This window comes from Paroedura picta, chromosome 9, assembly GCF_049243985.1.
Source record: "Paroedura picta isolate Pp20150507F chromosome 9, Ppicta_v3.0, whole genome shotgun sequence".
Taxonomy (NCBI): Eukaryota; Metazoa; Chordata; class Lepidosauria; order Squamata; family Gekkonidae; genus Paroedura; species Paroedura picta.
In genome coordinates, this window is record NC_135377.1 from 15,405,311 (window position 1) to 15,426,487 (window position 21,177).

The 21,177-nt window shown below is 42.2% G+C and overlaps 1 protein-coding gene across 7 annotated transcripts in view; it reads left to right on the forward strand.

Annotated features, from left to right (window-relative positions):
* Positions 1 to 21,177, forward strand: part of CSMD3 (CUB and Sushi multiple domains 3) — a 675,220-nt gene that overhangs the window by 632,383 nt on the left and 21,660 nt on the right. For all 7 annotated transcript variants that reach the window (XM_077351631.1, XM_077351632.1, XM_077351635.1 and 4 more), the window contains 3 exons: positions 6,755 to 6,866; positions 7,463 to 7,642; positions 11,487 to 11,552. In XM_077351631.1, coding sequence (XP_077207746.1) covers positions 6,755 to 6,866; positions 7,463 to 7,642; positions 11,487 to 11,552 — 358 coding nt within the window. The remainder of the gene's footprint in view (positions 1 to 6,754; positions 6,867 to 7,462; positions 7,643 to 11,486; positions 11,553 to 21,177) is intronic.

The window sequence follows — 21,177 nt, forward strand, 5'->3', positions numbered from 1 at the left end:
GAAATGAACTGGGGGGCATGACATATTTATGCAGCAATATGGTTGGGAACAAGGGAAATTGTTCATAGCACTCTGGCTATAAGCCATTACAAGACCACAAGGCAAGGTACTACTGAGTGGAAATGACCGGGAATTATTTTGAACCATCTGTCATGTATGCAAGACTTTTAAGCCCTATTGTTTTGTCCAATTTATTTGGAAGGTCTGTCCATTTGACTGTGTCACTAGAAATGGAACACCTTCCTTTAGAGAGCCAGTTTGGTGTAGTGGTTAGGAGTGTGGACTTCTAATCTGGCATGCCGGGTTCGATTCTGCATTCCCCCACATGCAGCCAGCTGGGTGATCTTGGGCTCGCCACGGCACTGATAAAGCTGTTCTGACCGAGCAGTGATATCAGGGCGCTCTCAGTCTCACCCACCCCACAGGGTGTCTGTTGTGGGGAGATGAAAGGGAAGGCGACTGTAAGCCGCTTTGAGCCTCCTTCGGGTAGAAAAAAGCGTCATATAAGAACCAACTCTTCTTCTTCTTCTTCTTCTTCTTCTTCTTCTTCTTCTTCTTCTTCTTCTTCTTCTTCTTCTTCTTCTTCTTCTATTAAACCTGAAAAGAACCAAAGCACAATGGGAACTGAGAAAGAAAAAAAATAGCCGTTCCTCACGTGACCTACGGATCAGTTTTGTGAAACTTTGTAAAGATAGCATAGGGGTAAGGAGCAGGCATAGAAACCCCCCTATTTCTGACAGCTTAATGCTTATTATGTGGGTGTGCAAAATGTCATCAAGTTGCAGCCAGCCCCAGCAAGGGGTTTTCAAGGCAAGTGATTAAATAGAGGTGGTTTGCCATTGCCTTCCTCTTTGTGGAGTCTACAAAGTCTTCCTTGGTATTCCTTAGCTTCCAAGATCTGACAAGATCAGGCTATACTATACTGTTCCAGTTCTCTTAATGCTTACTAAAAACAGTTTTTTAGTGGAACAGGCTTCCTCGGGAGGTGGTGGGTTCTCCATCTTTGGAAATTTTTAAGCGGAGGCTGGATAGCCATCTGACGGAGATGCTGCTTCTGTGAAGGCTCAAGGGTTACAGCGAATGAGCGATAGGGTGTGAGTGTCCTGCATAGTGCAGGGGGCTGGACTAGATGACCCATGAGGTTCCTTCCAACTCTATGATTCTATGTAAAAAAAATGCATATTGTATAGAGGCATATTTCTACCCTAAGTCATATTCTAACTTATAAGTGGTAGAAAATGTTTTTGGGTGACAAGAATCATAGTGTTTCTTAGTAATAAAACATTCAGAGCTTCAGAAGATATTTTAACAGAAGACAGATACTTCTTTGATTCACCATATTGAATAACTTCCACCTAAGGTGTTAAGCAACTAAACCTAAGATATTCAGCCTTTTTCAACTTTCTTACCATTGAAAAACCTCTGAAACATTCTCCAGGTTTTGAGAAACCCCAGAAGTGTGTGATCATGCAGAATTTATTTGGGAAGCATAGCTGTATGCATGCCCACCCAGGCCCCCTCCCCTTCCCACCCCCTCCAGGCCCATCATTAATTATTTTGGGAGGGGGTGGGTCCGGTCAACATGCCTATATATGGTCATATCACCTGATAAACATTTAATGAGTCTGTCTGTCTGTCTGTCTGTCTGTCTAAAATTGACTCCTACCCATTTGGAAACCCTTCCCAGGCCATCAAGAAAGCCTGGGGTTTCACAGAACCCTGGTTGAGAAAGCCTGTATTAGACAATTAACATAATCCTCATTAGCCCTAAAGGAAAACAACTAAAAAAATATACAATTAATTTTTGTATCTTTACATATTTTCCTACCCCAGGCATATCTCTCTGGGATAAAGTAAATCTCCAGATAAAGTGACTCTGGAATAAAGACAATCTCCATGGTCAGGAAAGTCAACCAGGATTTTATCTCCCCAGACCACATAAAATGGCTTCCTATGTCAGTATTTCTTCATAGCTGCATGGTTGCTGCTGTAGGTTTCCTCCCATGGTTGAAAATGCATATATTTGAGGGTTGTTTTGTGCCCAATTGCTTTGTCTTTTTCTTTCTTTCGAGACAAAAGTGGGGCAGAGAGAAAGTAAACTGTAAGTGGTACCTGGCTGTACCTTGGACTGTGCTACTGTTGTATAGCTGACCGTGTTTTAGAGAACAAAGCTGCACAGCCGCTTAGTTACTCATTCTGCAATAAAAGAAAGAAAGAAAAAGTACAGGCGAGTGAGAGCAAATTCAGCCTGTTAATATCTACAAGGTTAAAAGCAGGAAGCTGATACTACTGGAAGATGAGTTTGTTTGTCCATCGAAAAGAACAGCCTTAGATGAAAAGCTGTCACAGTTACTGCTGCTTGATCCAGCCCTTCAGGAAATGATTTTAAAAGGTTGTAAATCTCCACTGAGGTCTTCAGCAAGGATGGAAAATGCATTTGCGTCCATTGTGTTCACTGGGCTCATGTCGACCAGAAATTAAGGTTATTTCAGACATCAGAAACTGATCCCAGATTGTCACAACACAGGACTGCTTTAAGGCTAATTTTGTGTGATCTGAGTTTGTTAAGTACGTGGCAAAATCAGGTAGCAGAGTCAGACTCGCAAACTGCCAGAGGGTCTTCACTGCCTTTGACTGCCCCTTCTGCCATATGCTTGCTGAATGTGGGGAGCATGACATCAATTCAAATGACAGCTGTGTCAAGTTTTGCCTTACAGTCAATTTTAGCAATATGTGTTCGGATTCACGTCCGAGCCGAGGCCCTTTTATGGTATGCATAGGGAACTGGATAGGAAAGCTAGTTGCAAATTGGCCCAGTTTTACAGCCCACTGCTGCCTGCAATCAAAATGACTATAATCTTGTCCCCAGCAGACTCGCAACACCGAATCCCAATTTGATCAGATTTTGTAATCAAAACAGGGTGTTTGGGGTACTCATTGAATCCCATTCCAGACGACTTCATATTTGACCCAAGTTCAAGTCTGATAGTCTTTGCACTGTTAGATCCTAGCTATTTCCTGGAGCCCAGAACTGCACACTTTGAGGAGTATGAGTAGATTTCTGATCTATTCCCTGAGCCCGGGAAACTACACTTCCCCTTTCTGAGACTCCATCCAGGCACTTGGAGAATGCTTGGATCAGATCCTTGGAGTGCTTGGATTAGATTTTCTCCCCCTTTGTCCTCTACAAACACTTGGGGGAGGGGCAAAGAATGAGAAAGGGTGGCAAAGAGTTGGGATGTGAGTATTGAAGGGCACAGCAGGCTGGGGATGGTCACTTACCTATGGCTCTGTCTGACTGCTTGGGAGGCCAATCAGTCCTGGAGGTACAGTGCATGCTTCTCTTTATTCTGCAGTTTCACTAATAGAACTTTTGTTTATTTTATTTATTGATTTATACATTCGAGTTATAGGCTGGCCATCCGTCAGTTAAATATGTCAGACCCCAGGTGGGATCTAGAGATTCCCTGGAATTATAGCTGATCTCCAGGCAACATAAATCAATTCCCCTGGAGAACATGGCTGCTTTGGAGGGTGGACTCCATAGCATTATACTTTACTGAAATCCCTTCCCACCCAGAATCCCATCCCCTCCTGGCCCCACCCCCATAGTGTCCAGGTATGTCTCAATTCAGAGCTGGCAACCCTATCCACAGTTTAGAGAACAGGCTCACCTATTGGGAAAGTTCTCTTACTTTCCACTGCTGAGTTGCTTTCCTCCAGCTCCCTTTCCCCTACCCTTTCCCAGGCTTCTCAGGATGGCAGATATTAGGAAGTGGCCCAAGGACCATAATTGTCCAGTAGTTGCATATTTTGCCCTCTCTTGCCATACAAGCCCCAGCCCCAGGGGAATCCCCCCTCCCCATTGAAACTGTAGCCATCTGTGGGTTGCAGAAAGAAATGAAATCAGATGGATGGATGGAATCCCCCCCCCCCATAAACAGAAACAATGTCTGTAAGTTTAAGGCAGAAAAAAATGGCCACTGAAATGTCAGTGCCTGTTGGGGGTTGCTAGGTAACCCCAACAGTATTGCCAAGACTTTGTTTCTGTATAGCAAAGTGTGTTGGGTGGGGAATTAGGAGTGAACTGGGGTAGGTTATAAAAGCCTCCCCTCCACTGTCATGTCCTTTGATGGAGAAAGACTTGCAAGGGACAGGCTTCCAGAAACTCACTACACATAAACAAATCAGCCTGTCCAGGCAGTATCAGCCACCATGCAACTGGGACAGGCCTGGCAGCAGGTATCATACAGCTGGGCCTGGCTACTGCACTGCCGGGCCCAGCCACTATGCAACTTAGCCTAGCTCCAAAGTTTTTCCAGGGAGAGGCTATTGGAAATAGGGAAGAAGGGAAAGCTGAAGACATGGAGACAGATATAGGAAGGTTGCCTAGTGAGTGGGAAGGAGAGAAGGAGCAGCCTCAGCAGTCACTGGGCCCAGTATAAAACTGGTGGCCGATGTGCAACTTGCCAGTTTTTTTCCCACTGGTAGGGAAAGAGGAAGATCTGAAGACATGAGGACAGGGGTGGAAAGATACAAGTAGGCTGGCTGCTGAAGGGGGCGTGAGAAAAGGAAGCAGGAAATGGGGAGAGGCTACGGGCTCTTCCTGAGAATGGAAAGAGGAAGAAATGGGGGGGGGGGAGAGAAAATGAGGTGCTTCTATAAGTTTTTTTGAGTACGTCTTTGTTTATATTTTTGTCTTCAGTTTCTACATTTGGCTTTGCAGATTGGTTTGCATTGTTTATATGTGTTGTGCATTTCAAAGATGAAAATGTATATTATCTGAACATTCAAAATGCATATAATACTGTTTTATTTATATAAAAATGCTTAAAAATGCACATATTTTATTTTTTAAAAATTCAGTGCTAGGAAACAGTGGTATGAAAATACAGAATTATGGATTTGATTCTCACCAAGGGAGAAGCAAAATCGGAACTGGGATTTCTTCTTTTTGGTAGAAATGCCCATGTTGAGAAAATCCCTAAATAAAGCATGGGAAGATAGAAATGTTTTAACACACTGCCCAAAAATTCATGAAATTTACCACCAATCATGGAGATATTTAAAGAAATCTGGCAATCTAAGATTGATCCACGGTGACACTACTATTCCCCTGCGATGTCCAAGAGCAGAGATAACTCGCTACATTTGAGAAAAACATTCCCAAAGCCCCAGTATTAAGTGTAGATGTTCGGCATTATACTGGATTTACTTCCCCATGCCTCCAATGCTGACGTAGCAAAGCAGTCTGTTGCTGATTGGTCAGGGCATCAGTTCAAAGACTGTCTGGTTCCCGGTTGCCATTCCCTCACAAGACTTATTTTTGTCTCATTTCTAAAGTAACTGTGCTCCAAGCCCACACTTCTATGTGCCAAGATTTGTCTTTTTGATTGTCTTTTCCCCCCTCGCTTGCTCAGGAAAAGAAGAATAAAGAAGCAGCCTTGTGCTCCATTTCCTCCACCCCCCCCCCCGCTTTGGCTGTAGAGTCAGGAGATAAATGGCAGGAAATAAACCCCTCTCCAGCATTGTGCTACTTCAGACCAGCCCAGGTCTTTGAAATTGAGTTTAACTTTCAGCTAGGCTTTATGGGTCCATGTGGCCTTCAAGATACGAATTGGCTTTAAGACTAATGTTTTCTGTTTACAATGTTCACCAGCCACAATCCTTGAACATGTAGCAGGAAAACCCTTTCAAGACTAAGGAGACAGAATACATGCAGTGGGGATGGGATCATCATGGAAGGTTCTGTGCAGTGTAGGGTTGTCAGACTGAGCTTGGCAACCAGCAGAAGGACTAGAAGCAGGGACATGGATGAAGATGCTATGTTGCCAAGGTCATAACATTGGGTTGTAACCAGAAGTGACTACAGTTAGTTCTAGGAATCACTGATTTTACCATAGAGTTTCTGGTGATTCTTACAACCATCCCATGTCACTTTTGGGTTGTACCCATAAATTATATAGTGATGTCAGTTAAGTTCCTTATTTTATTCTTCCTCCACTAGTCTGACGAACCAAGTGCAGTATATTGTGAAAACCAATCATGATCATATGAAGCCTAAATGTATTGAGAAAAAGCACAGGAGTAGAATCTGTTCACAAAATGTACTGAATGAGTGCGGAAGAGGGCTTACTACCATGCTCCTGCTCCCCTCCAACACTCTTGAATCTCCCAGAGCAGAGCTTCTCAACCTTCCTAATGCCGCAACCCTTTAATACAGTTTCTCATGTTGTGATGACCCCAGCCATAAAATTATGCAAGTACTCTTTCACAGAAATTAAACCAAAACTGACCAATGGCATGAAGATCCATTGTTCATGATTGTATATAAATTGTTTTTCCCCCAGAGTTTCTCAGTTCAGCTCTGCCTCTTGTCCCACCATGCCGATCTCACTCTTTTCCGCTGATCCAAACAGACAAATGCTCTATCTCAATCTACCCTGGCCAAGCTGTTCGCCCTGCCGCTACCCCTGTGAAAGGGTCATTCAACCCCCAAAGGGGTCCTGACTCCCAGGTTGAGAACCACTATCCCAGAGGTTTGCATCTGAAAAAGGGTTAAAAAACAAAACAGAATGCATATTAGTTTCACATATTTTTGTTTATGGATCCTCTTCATGTGGCAGGATGTAATTATTTTAAAAAGGACCAGACATTAAAAAGCAATACAAGTTTAGGTATAACTGCAATCAGAATTTTTAAAAATGTTTTATTCCCTTTTGACCAAACTGATTTATGATTCATGTTTTCATAGATAGGAAATGTGGTACAATTTCAGTGTAAGAAAGGATACCTGCTTCAAGGCTCCACAACTCGCACATGCCTTCCCGATCTTATGTGGAGTGGAAGACAGCCAGAATGTATACGTAAGTAACAAAAGGAGCACCAAATGCAGATCTCTAGAATGCAAGGGATTTATTATATATTTGACCTTTAAAAATTAATATTTTATAAAGGCAAAAGGGTTGTTGCTTCGAGGCCTGAAAAAAATTAAGCAAGTTTATTAGGACGGGGTTGCACTGTGTTAAAGATTATTAGGGACAAATCAGGTCAAGAAGAACGATTCTCTTTTTTTCTCTTTTCAAAGACAGCTTTGTCTTTCATTTCTCTTCAAAGAGAAATCAGATAAGCTTTTTGTAACTTCTGCCCTTGCAAGTTTTTATTGTTTTTGATGTTGCACACCACAGGGTGGTGCCCTGACAGGAAGTATAGGGAGGTATGGGAAGACATTGCCTGCTTCAGTGTGAAATTCTGAAATCTTGCACAACCTCTCCCCACCGCCTTTGAATTTCTCTTTTACGAAAATGGACTAGATTAGAAACTGACTCCAAACTTTCTGCAAGGACATGTTGTTTTGCAGGTCAATTAGCATCTCAGACATTATTTTTAAATTTATTTTGATCGATCTTCTTCCAGTTATTTGAATTTTTGATAGAAAACACAAATATGGCTTTCTTTTTAGCTCACAGCTGTAAACAGCCGGAATCTCCAGCTCATTTGAATGTGGAAGGAATGGATCTCCCCTCTCTTGGCTACACTCTGATATATACCTGCCAACCAGGGTATTTCTTAGCAGGGGGATCGGAACACAGAGTCTGCAGATCTGATGGCACTTGGACAGGGAAGGTTCCTATTTGTGAAGGTAAACCTCTTGCCTTTCCTACTTGCTTTTTTTAAGGCAGAATTTTGGTGTGGAACCAAAGCTGCTTCATGTCCCTTTCCGCTCACATTTCCTCATGCATATGTAATATCTATCACAACATAACACATGATACAGCATCATACAGTTTATTTGCCTGCTGCAGCTATGCTAGAAGTATTGCTGCCATTTTTTTCCTGTCCTATCTCCAATTGCTTTGATAGACTTGTAAATGGGTTTGCTAAATTACTGAGGCTGTCTGTGAGTCATTGAGCATTCTGGCTTAAATGGGATCTTAATCTGAGTTTCTATGATCCATATTGATGGCGCTATAATATTAGAGGTCCCTTTGGAGGAGGGGCTGCGGCTCAGGTCCCAGGTTCAATCCCCAGCATCTCCTGCTAAAAGGATCAGGTGGTAGGCAATGTGAAAGATCAGTGCCCGGGACACTGGAGAGCCCTTGTCAGTCTGAGTCTTTGCATGAAGCTGTCACCTGCTGAGTCAGACCTTTGGGTTATCAAGGCCAATAGTGCCTACATTGACTGGCAGCAGCTCTCTAGAGCAGGGGTAGTCAACCTGTGGTCCTTCAGATGTTCATGGACTACAATTCCCATGAGCTCCTGCCAGCAAACGCTGGCAGGGGTTCATGGGAATTGCAGTCCATGAACATATGGAGAACCACAGGTTGACTACCCGTGCTCTAGAGTCTTCAATGGAGGGCTTTCAAATCATCTCCTACCAGATCCTTTTAACCTGGAGAGGCAAAGCAGATGGTCTGAGCCACGGACCCACCTAGTCCATCTAGGCCAGTCCTTTCATCTGGTAAACCAAAGGATTTCGAAGGATAAAGTCTCTCAAGAAATTTAATCCCCAGCATTATTTATGGATGCAGTTTACATCTAATACACCATCCTTTTAAAAATCAGGAAATGTAGAGTTAACAGAGACAAATGTCTTTGTTTTCTCTCACACTCTCTCTCTGTTTTGCATGCTTCTCTGCAGGTCCTTCCACTTAGACATTTGGCAGATATTTTGTTTTGTGTTGTAAACCTTGGCATTTGTGAAGTAAATTAATTGACAAGCAGGTAGCAACAAAGGCCTCATAGACTTATTTTCACTTGCCTGGGCTATTGTCAAGAAGGTCAAGGTTTCCAGAAATCTTCCCTGGCAGAGCCTGTTTTTAAAATCTTATTGATATATACTGAAAACCTGTAAAATCTTTCAGAAGGAAATGTTGTTAGGAGAAAAAACAGTGTTCCCGTTCTCTCTTGTGGAGGAAAATAGTTTTCTCAGAAAAAAAATGATCATAAAGAAATAAAGAAATGCATTGCTTTCATCTGTCTCAGAGTGATTCAAGTTACAAAAGACAGCTCGGTAATAAGGATCCATAGAGAGGCTATAAAGTTAGTTAGCCAGTGATACATAAAATTCTTTTCCATTTAATAGGTTCATTTCATTCCTGAAATATTTAGCTTTTGCCATGCCTAGCATTTAAGAAATAGTCCGACTGCCCTAGGTTTGAGGAGGAATGGAACTGGTGACATTTTCAGAAGCCTCTAAATTTATATTTCCTAAATCCTTACATAGATGGGGAAGAAATGGAGGTAGTGACAGATTTTATTTTCCTGGGCTCCAAGATCACTGCAGATGGGGACTGCAGCAAAGAAATTAAAAGACACTTGCTCCTGGGGAGGAAAGCTATGGCAAATCTAGACAGCATCCTAAAAAGCAGAGACATCACCCAGCCAACAAAAGTGTGTTTAGTCAAGGCTGTGGTATTCCCAGTTGCAATGTATGGCTGTGAAAGTTGGACCATAAGGAAGGCCAAGTGTCAAAGAATTGAGGCTTTTGAACTCTAGTGCTGGAGAAGACTCTTGTGAGTCCCTTGGACTGCAAGGCGAACAAACCAGTCAGTCCTAGAGGAGATCAGCCTGGACTACTCCTTAGAAGTCCAGATCCTGAAGATGAAACTTAAATACTTTGGCCACCTCATGAGAAGGAAGGACTCCCTGGAGAAGAGCCTAATGCTGGGAGCGATTGAGGGCAAAAGAAGAAGGGGACGACAGAGGATGAGGTGGCTAGATGGAGTCACTGAAGTAGTAGGTGCAAACTTAAATGGACTCCGGGGAATGGTAGAGGTCAGGAAGGCCTTGAGGATCATTGTCCATGGGTCGCGATGGGTCAGACATGACTTCGCACCTAACAACAACAACAACAACAAAATCCTTACACCTTGACCCTGATGGTCCATGCTAGCCTGATTGGGACAGATCTCAGAGAAGTTAAGCAGGGTTGGACCTAGTTAATACTTAGATGGGAGGCCACCAAGAAAGTCCAAGGTTGCTATGGAGAGGCAGGCAGTGACAAACCACCATGAAAATCCTATGGCAGGCTTTCTCAATTACGGGGTTGTGAAACCCTGGGGTTTCTTGATGGCCCTGGAAGGGTTTCCTGAATGGGTGGGAGTTAATTAATGGTACACATTTTTAAAATTTGTTAAATATTTATTGGATGATACAACCATATATCCCAAAATGGCCAGTGATGGGTCTGGAGAGGGTGGGAAGGAGAGGGGCCCCACTTGGGCGCGTCTCGTGTTATGTTTTTCCACCATGTTCTCCAGGTTCATGCCACTTCTGGAGTTTCACAAATCCTGAAGAATGTTTCAGGGGGTTCTCAAAGGTAAAGAAGTTGAGAAAGGCTGTCCTATGGGATCACTTGACAATACTTTGCATCCACCAAAGATATCTCATCTCATGTGCTGAGATTTCCCCACAAAAAGAATACTAAAAAACAAAATACGAGTGCAGTGGCACCTCTGTACGAGCCCTCCAACCTCCCAACCCCTTCCAAAGCCCACCAAGACCAAAATGACTTCTTGTTAGTATAAAATGGGTTTGAAGCTAGTGCTTTGAATAAATCTTTGTTGGTCTCAAAGGTGCTGTTGGAGTCACATATGTGAAGCCCACCAAGAGAACACGAAGGAGTCCAAAATGACCTCCTCCGCAAATGGAAATAGAACTCTTTTTACCATCCCACCAAGTACCTTTCAATATTAAGGCGTCTCAAGCTGTTGACAGTAGGATGTTTTGGAGGTGATTGATTCATGAAGCTGTCATGAGTCAAACATCCATTGATGGGAATTAATATATATACACACATAAAAGCCACTGATTTTTCCCTGTCTACTTCCCATTCTTCAAATGGGGCAAAGGTATAAAAGGTTTCTCAGATTTTCTGAAGTTGTGAAGCCTTTGCAAATAATTAAGGTCTCAATAGAAAGATCTCATGGAACTTACCTTGCCAAGGCTTTTGATACTTCATTAAGGACTGAATAAACTACATTTCCCAGATACCTTTGTGTTTGGAAAGATTTCCAGCATAAAGAACATTCCTTTTTATCATAGCAGCTAGAATGCAAACTTCCAAGGGATGAAGGAAAGTTGGGGCCAGGCTGTGCTCAGCAGGAAATATTTGGTTCAAATACTTGTTCAAAATCAATCTCCACCCCCATGCCCTATAATTTCCCCCTTTAAGCTCTCTGACAAATTGCAAAATTCCCATTCTCAATAAAGATTAGGGGAGGAAGTTATCTTTAGGGGGTTTTTTTTAAGTGCAATCTTATTCAGAATTAATCTAGTGTAAATTCATTAACTTTTGAGTTTACACTGGAGAAACTGCGTAGTATTGTACTAAGGCATAATTCAAGATAAGATAATTCAAGATATCTTGAATTAATGGTATCAAATATAGGTGTCACTGTGCATATCATATTTGTGCTTGTATTTTATGTTATGGTTCTGTTAATGTATCCCTGCTCATTTGTTGGTGTTGCTTATATCGACAGCTGGTTCCAAAATACTGGTGAAGGACCCTAGACCAGCTTTGGGAACACCCAGTCCCAAATTAAATGGTGAGTATATTGATTTCATAAACTTAAGATACAGTAAGAAAAAAACCACCAAGATCAAAATGACTTCTTGCTAGTATAAAAAGAGATAGCAGAAATCTACAAGAGTACAGAGATATGGAACCATGAAGATGATGTTAAACTGTGACATGAGATAAAATAGGATAAGACAGTGGACCCCAACCTATTTATCACTGGGACCGGTCAACATTTGACAATTTTACTGAGGCCCGGAGGGGGGCTGGTCTTTTGCCGAGGGACGTCGCCGCCGCCTGAGCCCCTGCTCCACTTGCTTTCCCACTGGCGCCCCTGACTTCCTGCCGCCTGCTGGGGGGCATTACCAGGAGCAGCTGCACAGTGCCACACCAAGAGGGAGCCCCAGCCATGGCAGCTGCTGGAGAGCACCAAAGGTGAGCTGGCAGCAGAGTGGCAGGGCAGCCCCCGAGGCAGCAGCCAGGGAGAGGGAGGAGGACAAGGAGGAGCTACGGCCCGATACCGAGTGATCTACGGACCAGTACCGGTCCTCAGACCGGGGGTTGGGGACCACTGGGGTAAGAGACAAGATAAGGAAGTGGACAACTCTGATACGAGGTGACAAATGAGTGTAACATCATGAAGAAATTCCCCCGCCCCGAGTTATGTACTGTTGATATCTTAAACCAACTCATATTTATCCATTGTATAAGATAAGAAGAAACCTGCTGCTGCTGGCAAAGAGGTAGCCAACTGCATGATTTGGAACACTTAATGGAAATAGATAAGCATTTGAAATCATACGATGTATCTTATATCACTAGTTACTCTCATGAAATCCAATGGGGTACCTTTAATTGACAATATCCGGACTATTAATTGCTAGGAACTGGGGAAACACAGTTGTGTGGAAGAAATAGTTAGGAAATACTAAGGCAGAAAATCTAAATTAGTTGAAATTATATTTCTTAATTGACAGAGCCAACAGGCTACTTAAGTAAATTAGTTTCATTTGCAACATACTTTTATGCCAAATTAAACAAAATAACTAAACTGGATCACCTGAATATATTGATCTGGCTAATGCAATATGATGATGATGTTTACTATTACTACTACTACTACTACCACCACCACCACCACCACCACCACCACCACCAATAATAATAATAATAATAATAATTATTATTATTATTATTATTATTATTATTATTATTATTATTATTATTATTATTATTATTATTATTATTATTCAGCTTGTATACCACCACTTTCCATAGGCAGGCTCATGGCAGTTCACAACAGTAGGTTAAAACAATCAATAAAATGATTAAAATAGCATAAAACTACTAACATTAATAGTTAATTAACAGCAACCTCCCACCCCATTTCCGTCTGGTCTGTACCATATGCCAGCAGTGGAAGGAGAAGAAAAAAACAGGGAGGAGAGAAGGGAATCCCATATGATGGTCTAGACATCAGAGCATGCTCTAGGAGCCGATTCTCCTGCCTAGCTTCATGGAAATGAATGGGAAGCAATGCGAGATCATGGAAGAAGCTAAGAGCCACCCAAATTTTGTTCTAAAAGGCTGTTCACTTTTCATTCTGGGGATATGGTCTGTGATACCACCAAGAAAATGTGAACAGTTTTGTTTGATAGGTTTTTAATTATGAGCTGCCATTACATAAAATCAGTAAGTTATTAGCAAGTTGTAAGCATGCTATGAAGAGCAAGTATCACTAATTCTGTATTTTCTGCCATTGTATTCAAGGTAGTTTGCACTTCAAAATAGCTACCTAAAAAAAAAAATCACACTAGAAGAATGGAAACAGAGAAGGAATAGGAAGATGCAGTATAGAAATCTAAGCAATAAATAATAAATAAATATTCAATTTCCAGTTCTTAGATAATTTTTTTTTTACATAATAGCCTGGTGGAATGGGCCAGTGCAGGAGAAAGCTCTTGGAGGGAAGGAGTCGAGAGGTTCCAGCTAAGTCCATGGAAGGGACCTCACATCCATTTCAAAAAGCCTCAACTCCTGATAAGACATGATGGAATAAGCTTATTAGGTTCTTAGTGTATCTAACCAAATGAAAGGGAAGGAAACATACTAGAAAGGGGGTCAGAACACCATTCAGCTTCACTTTTGTATCCTTTGTTGATATCAGAGCACCTATTTTCTAGGTCACTGAAGAATTACAAGATGGATGCCAGCCATAACAGAGCTTGGGGGTTCTTTAACCTTCCCCTGCCTAAACGTCTTTATTTACAAAAACACCCCACACACAACATTGATTTTAAAGGTATTTTTAGGTGTGCCAATTTAGTGAGCTTCAATGAGGGAAGAATGTCCTTGGGAGAGTATTTGATGGGTATAGAAAGGGATCATCTCTCCTTCTTACACATCTGTCATCTTTAAATGCCACCTCTCCTTCTGCGTATTTGTGGAAATAACATGTAGTTCTGCCACAAAGAGTTAGGGAGTCAAAAGTTTCTATTACGCATGTGAAGCTAGATGGACCTGGAAGCAGAACTGAATCAGAACTGGGAAGAGAGCACAAATCCTAGGCAAGAACCAGGCACAAACTGGGTTCCATTATTCCATAGCTGTATCTAACCTGGCAAGATTCTTTTAAAAATATGCTCTAATCTTATATCACCTTTCGGTATAGTCCCTGAGAAGCTGTATTCAGACTATGCTTGTTCTTTCCTGTCAGTAAATGTGGCAAATGTTGTCAAATGTGGCCCATCAAAAGTTTGCAAATTTAAACAATGTTGAAAGCAATTAAATGGCTGTCATCAAATGTTGTCAAATGTGGCCCATGATGAAAGTTTGCAAGCTTAAACAATGTTGAAAGCAATTAAATTAAAGCACAAGCTGTATTCCTTTGTTGCAAATTCCATCCATATGTGCATTTTACAAATTTCTGGAGTATGCTATTGTGATATTATAAAACATAAGGGAGATGTATACAACATATGGATTATGAATATATATTTTAAAGTTCAGCAAAACTGCTTTCTTTGTGTAGCTTTAGAGGAGCAAAGGAACATTTATTGGATTATTTATTTGTCTCCCGGGAGGTTTTATATTTTGGGGTTCTTTCACACATTCACCTCATACGACAATGACAATCCTTTTGTGTAAGCATTAATTGCCCATGTACCTGCAAGTTGTCTCATTTACCTCTAGATAATGCTCATCCAGAACCCAGACTGATGTGAATGAAAAGCAGAAGGAACTGCAACTGTCTAGGCCTGCTGAATAAGACCTGACCTGAACATTTCTGCAAATAATGCCCAGCCTGGCCCTGGCCAGAGCTGTGAGCCTTTAGCTCAAGCTAAAGGGCGAGAACCAAAGGGCTTGTGTTCCTTTTGCACCATGTTAGTGGAAGTAGTTACCAATTTAGGACATTCTTGCTGCTCATCATCTGCCTTCTCAGTCCTGGCCCCTACCTGGTAGAATAAGCTCCCTGAAGATCTACAAGCCCTGCTGGAGCTCTCAAGGTTCCGCAGGGCCTGCAAAACAGAACTCTCCAACCAGGTGTTTGGTTGAGGCTGGGTGCAATAAGTACCAGGGAAATTCAAACTCCCCCCCCCTCCGGTTCTTTGGTATTGCACCATATAGAACTACCCTGCTATATTCCATATCCCTAGCCACTCCAGCCCACTGAATCAACTGCATTGGAGGCTGGGGAGATCTTCTAGTAGTGCCGCCATCTTGTTCTATTTTATTTTATTGTGTTTTATTTTATTAGTGTAAGATGTGGGGATTTTATTGTTATCAGAATTTTATGTAACTATGTTTTTATATAGATGTTGTAAACTGCCAAGAGCCAGTTCTCTGGCAGCAGTGGTATAGAAATCAAATAATGAATGAATGAATGAATGAATGAATGAATGAATGAATGAATGAATGAATGAATGAATGAATGAATGAATGAATGAATGAATGAATGAATGAATTCCGTTTTGTCAGTTGCCAAATATGCAAGCTTATAGAACTGTTAAACACTTTTATTTCTATAGCAATGCCCTGAGATATTATAAAACCAAATAGTGGCTTATATACAAGCCACACTCTTCCTGCAGAAACACTACATGCCCCCCCTTGGATCGTTCCCCTTGTTTTTTTCATTACTGAGAAGCGATTTTGCATTTAATTATGCAGCTGAGTATGCAGTTGGCAGTGTCACCACTATTCAGCATGATGAATTATGTACATATAAAGTATAATGCAATAAGCCGTCATTTAGGTATCATTTTGCATCCCAGTGTGGTTACTCCAAAACATCTGAACACTAAATATAGAAAGAAAGGAACACCAAGATGGACTGAGCATGGCTGGGTGTTAACGACTGATAAGAGTTCAGTGCTTCTCTTCCCGCCCCCTTTTCTGCACGAATGTTGTTGAGCTTAAGGCCCAATTACATGTTACCACCCCCTACCCATGGATGTCCACAGCTTGAGTTGTAAGATGTATCCTAGAGTTTTGCACTTCCTAGGTGCTCGTCAACCCATTGGCATTGGGATGAAGGGTAAAGAGTGCTTAGACCTCCCCCCCCCAAGTCATTGTCATAACTGAACAGCTGCTTGGGAGTTGTTGGGGGGGGATGTTACATGTATGCCATCAGTACAAGTAGAGCCCCCATATAGGTCTTCAAGATCCTTTCAAGAAAATCACATTCATATTTATTTGTTTCATTTATACTTTGCCTTTCTCCTGCATGGACACCTAAAGCAGCTTACATTATTGTTCTCAATCCTGTGAGGTGTGTGAGGCTGTTTATTTATCATATGGCAGGGTTCTACATAGGAAGCATGTAATGACCTAAAATATGTAACCAAGTTGGTCCAATGGTTATACAGACAGACTGGGCAATCGCCCTGAATACCAATATCTATGTTTTCAATCCATTCTTTCACAGCTGGCAAGAGTGCCTGGAAAGCATGGGACTCACATTGTTGTGGCAGATGGAAAACAGTTTGGTGGGCTGCACCACAATCACACTTGGGACCCAGTATTTTGCCCCATTTGTGTTAGGTTAAGACTGTGGGACTGCTTGTGTTAGGTTAAGACTGTGGGACTGTGGGAGAGCCAGTTTGGTGTAGTGGTTAGGAGTGCAGACTTCTAATCTGGCATGCTGGGTTCGATTCTGCGCTCCCCCACATGCAGCCAGCTGGGTGACCTTGGGCTCGCCACGGCACTGATAAAGCTGTTCTGACCGAGCAGTGATATCAGGGCTCTCTCAGCCTCACCCACCCCACAGGGTGTCTGTTGTGGGGAGAGGAAAGGGAAGGTGACTGTAAGCCGCTTTGAGACTCCTTTGGGTAGAGAAAAGCGGCATATAAGAAACAACTCTTCTTCTTCTTCTTCTTCTTCTTCTTCTTCTTCTTCTTCTTCTTCTTCTTCTTCTTCTTCTGCATCACCTCTCAAGCTTCCCTGGCAGAATAGGGATTCAAACCTGAGTTCCCAGGTCCTAGTTTGACACGTTAAGCAACCTTCTGTTCCCTGCATGCCAGAATCCTGAATGAAGCCCAGGCAAGACAGTGAAGTATGGAACTCCAGACATATCCCTCAGCCTGACCTATGCACATCCCCAGGAAATAAAAAATGTTACCATGACTCTGAACTGAGTTATTGCTGCTGCTGTTGTTGTTGTTGTTGTTGTTGTTGTTGTTGTTGTTTTGGAGGGGAGGTCAATATGGATACAACAAATGATACATGAGCATGGATAACTGGGGAGACACAGCAAATATTATGTTCTTGTGACAAAGACCTATAAAAAGAAAATTAACAAGGCAGCCAGATGCAAAAAAATTAAGTGTTGTCCTAGTTTTCTGCTTATATTGCAGCACATGAACAAAGTCAGTCCTCCCCCCCTCCACTCTGCTCGCCCTCTTTAATTTGCTTAGATAAGAAATAAGGAATGCTTTAGAAAATAGATACATCAACACACACCGTTATAAATTCAGGAAGAAGAAATAATGGCTTGCAGGAACAGCTGCGTTATTATGATAACTCTTTGTACGTCATACTTTTTCTGCTGCTATTAGGATCAAGAATTAGTGGTGAGCGGGTAATTTTGTTCTGAATTTCTCCATGGGCCTGGGAAAAAAGAAAAGAAAAGAAAAAATGGAAACGTCACCCAGACAGATGAAGCCACATTCATTTGCATGCCAGAATTTTGTGATATGCAGGCATTAAAGTAAACAGCAAGTCTTAGGATTGAAACAGGCAGTCTCTCAGCTGGAAATCGAACGTCAACAACAGTAATTTGGCCATATTCTCAAGGAGCAGGAAGCTCGGACCCTTCCATGCAATCTTCTGCAAACTTAGTCAAGATTAAGCTCATTGTTTCAGTGGTTTTACGCATGAGTAACTCTGCATCAAATTGCTTTGCTAAGCATGCAGAACTCTGATTTTTCTGAAGTTTTCCATTCCAGCAACTTTGCTGGACTAAACCGAATCTTGGGTACTCTCTGATCCTTCAGAATGACTAGGTGGTTTGCAATGCAATCCTAAACCAGTTTGGTGTAGCGATTAGGAGTGCAGACTTCTAATCTGACATGCCGGGTTCCATTCCACAGCCCCCCACATGCAGCCAGCTGGGTGACCTTTGGCTCGCCATGGCACTGATAAACGGTTCTGACCAAGCAGTGACATCAGAGCTCTCTCAGCCTCACCCACCTCACAGGGTGTCTGTTGTGAGGAGAGGAAAGGGAAGGTGACTGTAAGCCGCTTTGAGACTCCTTTGGGTAGAGAAAAGCGGCATATAAGAAACAACTCTTCTTCTACTTCTTCTAAACAGAGTTCTTCCTTTCTATGTCCATTGAGCTCAGTGGATGATTGCTGTTTGTGGGGAATTAGTCATTCCAGTGGTTGAACCGAATCGACCGTCATTAATTGCAGTACCCGTTGGGCTTGGGTTATCTCATAATTGCATAAAAGAAGCTGAGCAATACCCATGAAAACGAACCATTCCAATGAAAACCAAACCATACAAATGATACATGTCCAAAGTATTAACTAAATTCAGAGGCAAAACCTACGAGTTTTGAATGAGGGACATTAAGCTAGGACTGGTTAAATGCCAAAAGGGAGTAACATACAGTATTGAGGAATGCCAGGCCCCAGGGCCATCTAAGCTCTCTAGGGAGAGTTTACTGGCTGTAACTCTAAATTTATAACATTTAGTATTGCCATGGAAGGTTTTTAAATTACAACATGAGAGAACAGCCATGCCTGCAAGTGATCCCGTAACTGATTTATTGATTGGTCACTACAGGCATTTGGTTGAGGTCAACCTTAATCCAATCACCTTCCATTGGCCCTTCAGCCTCCTTCCCATGAAAACCACCACCGGAGCATCCAACCCATGGGGCCATCAGTATGTCATAGTTGAATGGATGTTCTTCTGTTCCATTATATTGTTCTATTGTTATGATTGTCTTGTTACTGTTCAGTGTACTGTGTTATCTGCATTGTTTTTCCCCGCCCTGTAAACCGCCCTGAGCCTCAGGGTAGGGTGGTATATAAATATAATAAATATACATAAATAAATAGTAAGGGAGAGAGGTTCGCAAATTAATACTTTAAAATTCAGGTTTCCCTTCCACAAAGCAGTTGCCGTAATGATTTTAGTTTGTTAGTTAAAAGATTTATTAGCTGCCTTTGTTCCTTATGGAGCTTGTTAGCTACCTTAATCAGTCTATAGGAACATTGTTCTGAGATACTATCAGATTTCTTTCCGATCCACTCTTGATAAGGAGTTGCATTCTATGCACTCCCTCCCCTGCTGTAAGTCCAAGAAGATTAAAGTTGTACTCCAAAAATGCTGTCTTTTCTTTTCCCAAACTTTCAAGCAAGTTTCTCAAATGATGTTGTGTTATTATTCCATTTACTGCCTCAGCATATATGTATAAGAGATTGTGGCTACTTTCTAAAAATGCACATTGTACAAGGAGGCAATCAAATGGGCTAAAAGCGAGAAAACAGAATTTCACTAAAGACATTAAAGCCCAAATCAACAGGAAGTGTAAGCACATATTTATATGTGGAGTGAAGTAGCCTCAATCATAGCAGGACATAAAAAAATATGTGTTATTGCTGTGCTGGATTGCTGTTTAGATTTTTCACTCTGTATGTTTATTGGAGTGTCCCTACATTTTTAATATTTCAGAATCCCGAGATTTTAATCTTCATGACTGAGTATGAGGCTGTACGCATCAATTCAGATTTAAGAGCCTAAACCGACTGCTTATTGAGATCACTGAAATTTCCCCCATTGATTTAGCTTGGCATTAGAGCTTACCTCATCGTTCTGAGCTTCAATTTATAATGATTAACATTCATTTATTCCTTGGTAAGCTTTAAAAATGTGAGAAATGCTTAGGAGGCACTAAAAGAAGCTGTTGACTCATTGTCTTCCTTTAAGAAAGATTTTGTGTTCTAAACCCAATGAATGCACTTTCAACAATTATCTAGCTTAGAACAGTTCTAAATTATCTTGAAGGTTTTACACAGCTTAAATTCACCAAGGTTACAAACCTGAGTACCCTTTCTTAGACTCAAGTCATAATCGAGCCCAATACTAGCAAGTAGTAATGTATTATTTTGAGGTAGTAGTTGTATGGAGTGCCTAATCACTACTCTACGATAAGGAAGGTATATTTTAAAAGAAATGAAGACGAAGAAGAAGAGTTGGTTCTTATATGCCGCTTTTCCCTACCCAAAGGAGGCTCAAAGCAGCTTACAGTCGCCTTCCCTTTCCTCTCCCCACAACAGGCACCCTGTGAGGTGGGTGAGGCTGAGAGAGCCCTGATATCACTGCCCGGTCAGAACAGTTTTATCAGTGCCGTGGCGAGCCCAAGGTCACCCAGCTGGATGCATGTGGGGGAGCGCAGAATCGAACCTGGCATGCCAGATTAGAAGTCTGCACTCCTAACCACTACACCAAACTGTCATATTAACAGACCTAGTCTTTTTCAAATCTCATGCAGTTGACTTCCAGCCACACACATGTCGAAGAGGGTCCCAAATTAATGTAGAATTGCCTTGAAGCCATTGAAGAAGAGTTCATTTTAATACCACCAGTTTTCTCTATTCTTAGGAGTCTCAAAGCAGCTTACAATTACCTTTCCCTTCCTTTCCCTTCCATAACAGCCACCTTGTGAAGTGGGTGGATCTGAGAGAGTTCTAACAGAACTGTGAATGGCCCATGGTTACCCTGAAGGATTCATGGGGAGGCGTCATAGACGAGGCTCAGAGAGTAGATGGGAGAGGCTGGCAGCATTTGGAGGGAATTGTAAGGTAGGTGGGGCTGAAAGACAACTATGACTGGCCCAAGGTCACCCATTAGGTTTCACATGGAGTGGAAAATCAAACCTGGTTCTCCAGATTAGAGTCCATTTCAACCTCACGTTCCCTGGGGATGTTTTAAACCAGTGGTCCCCAACCTTTAATAGGCTGGGGACCGGCAGGGCATCGGGCCGCGCCCGTGGGGACCACGCCCGCGCGGGCCACGCCCACGCTTCAAGCCGCGCCCGCAGATCGGGCCGCACCCGCGAGCCGCCCCCGCCTTCCTCTCCCCCCCTCCCGACCCCATTGCATTGCTGATCAAGTGGCCTCCTTGTAGTTTAAAACAGTGGTCC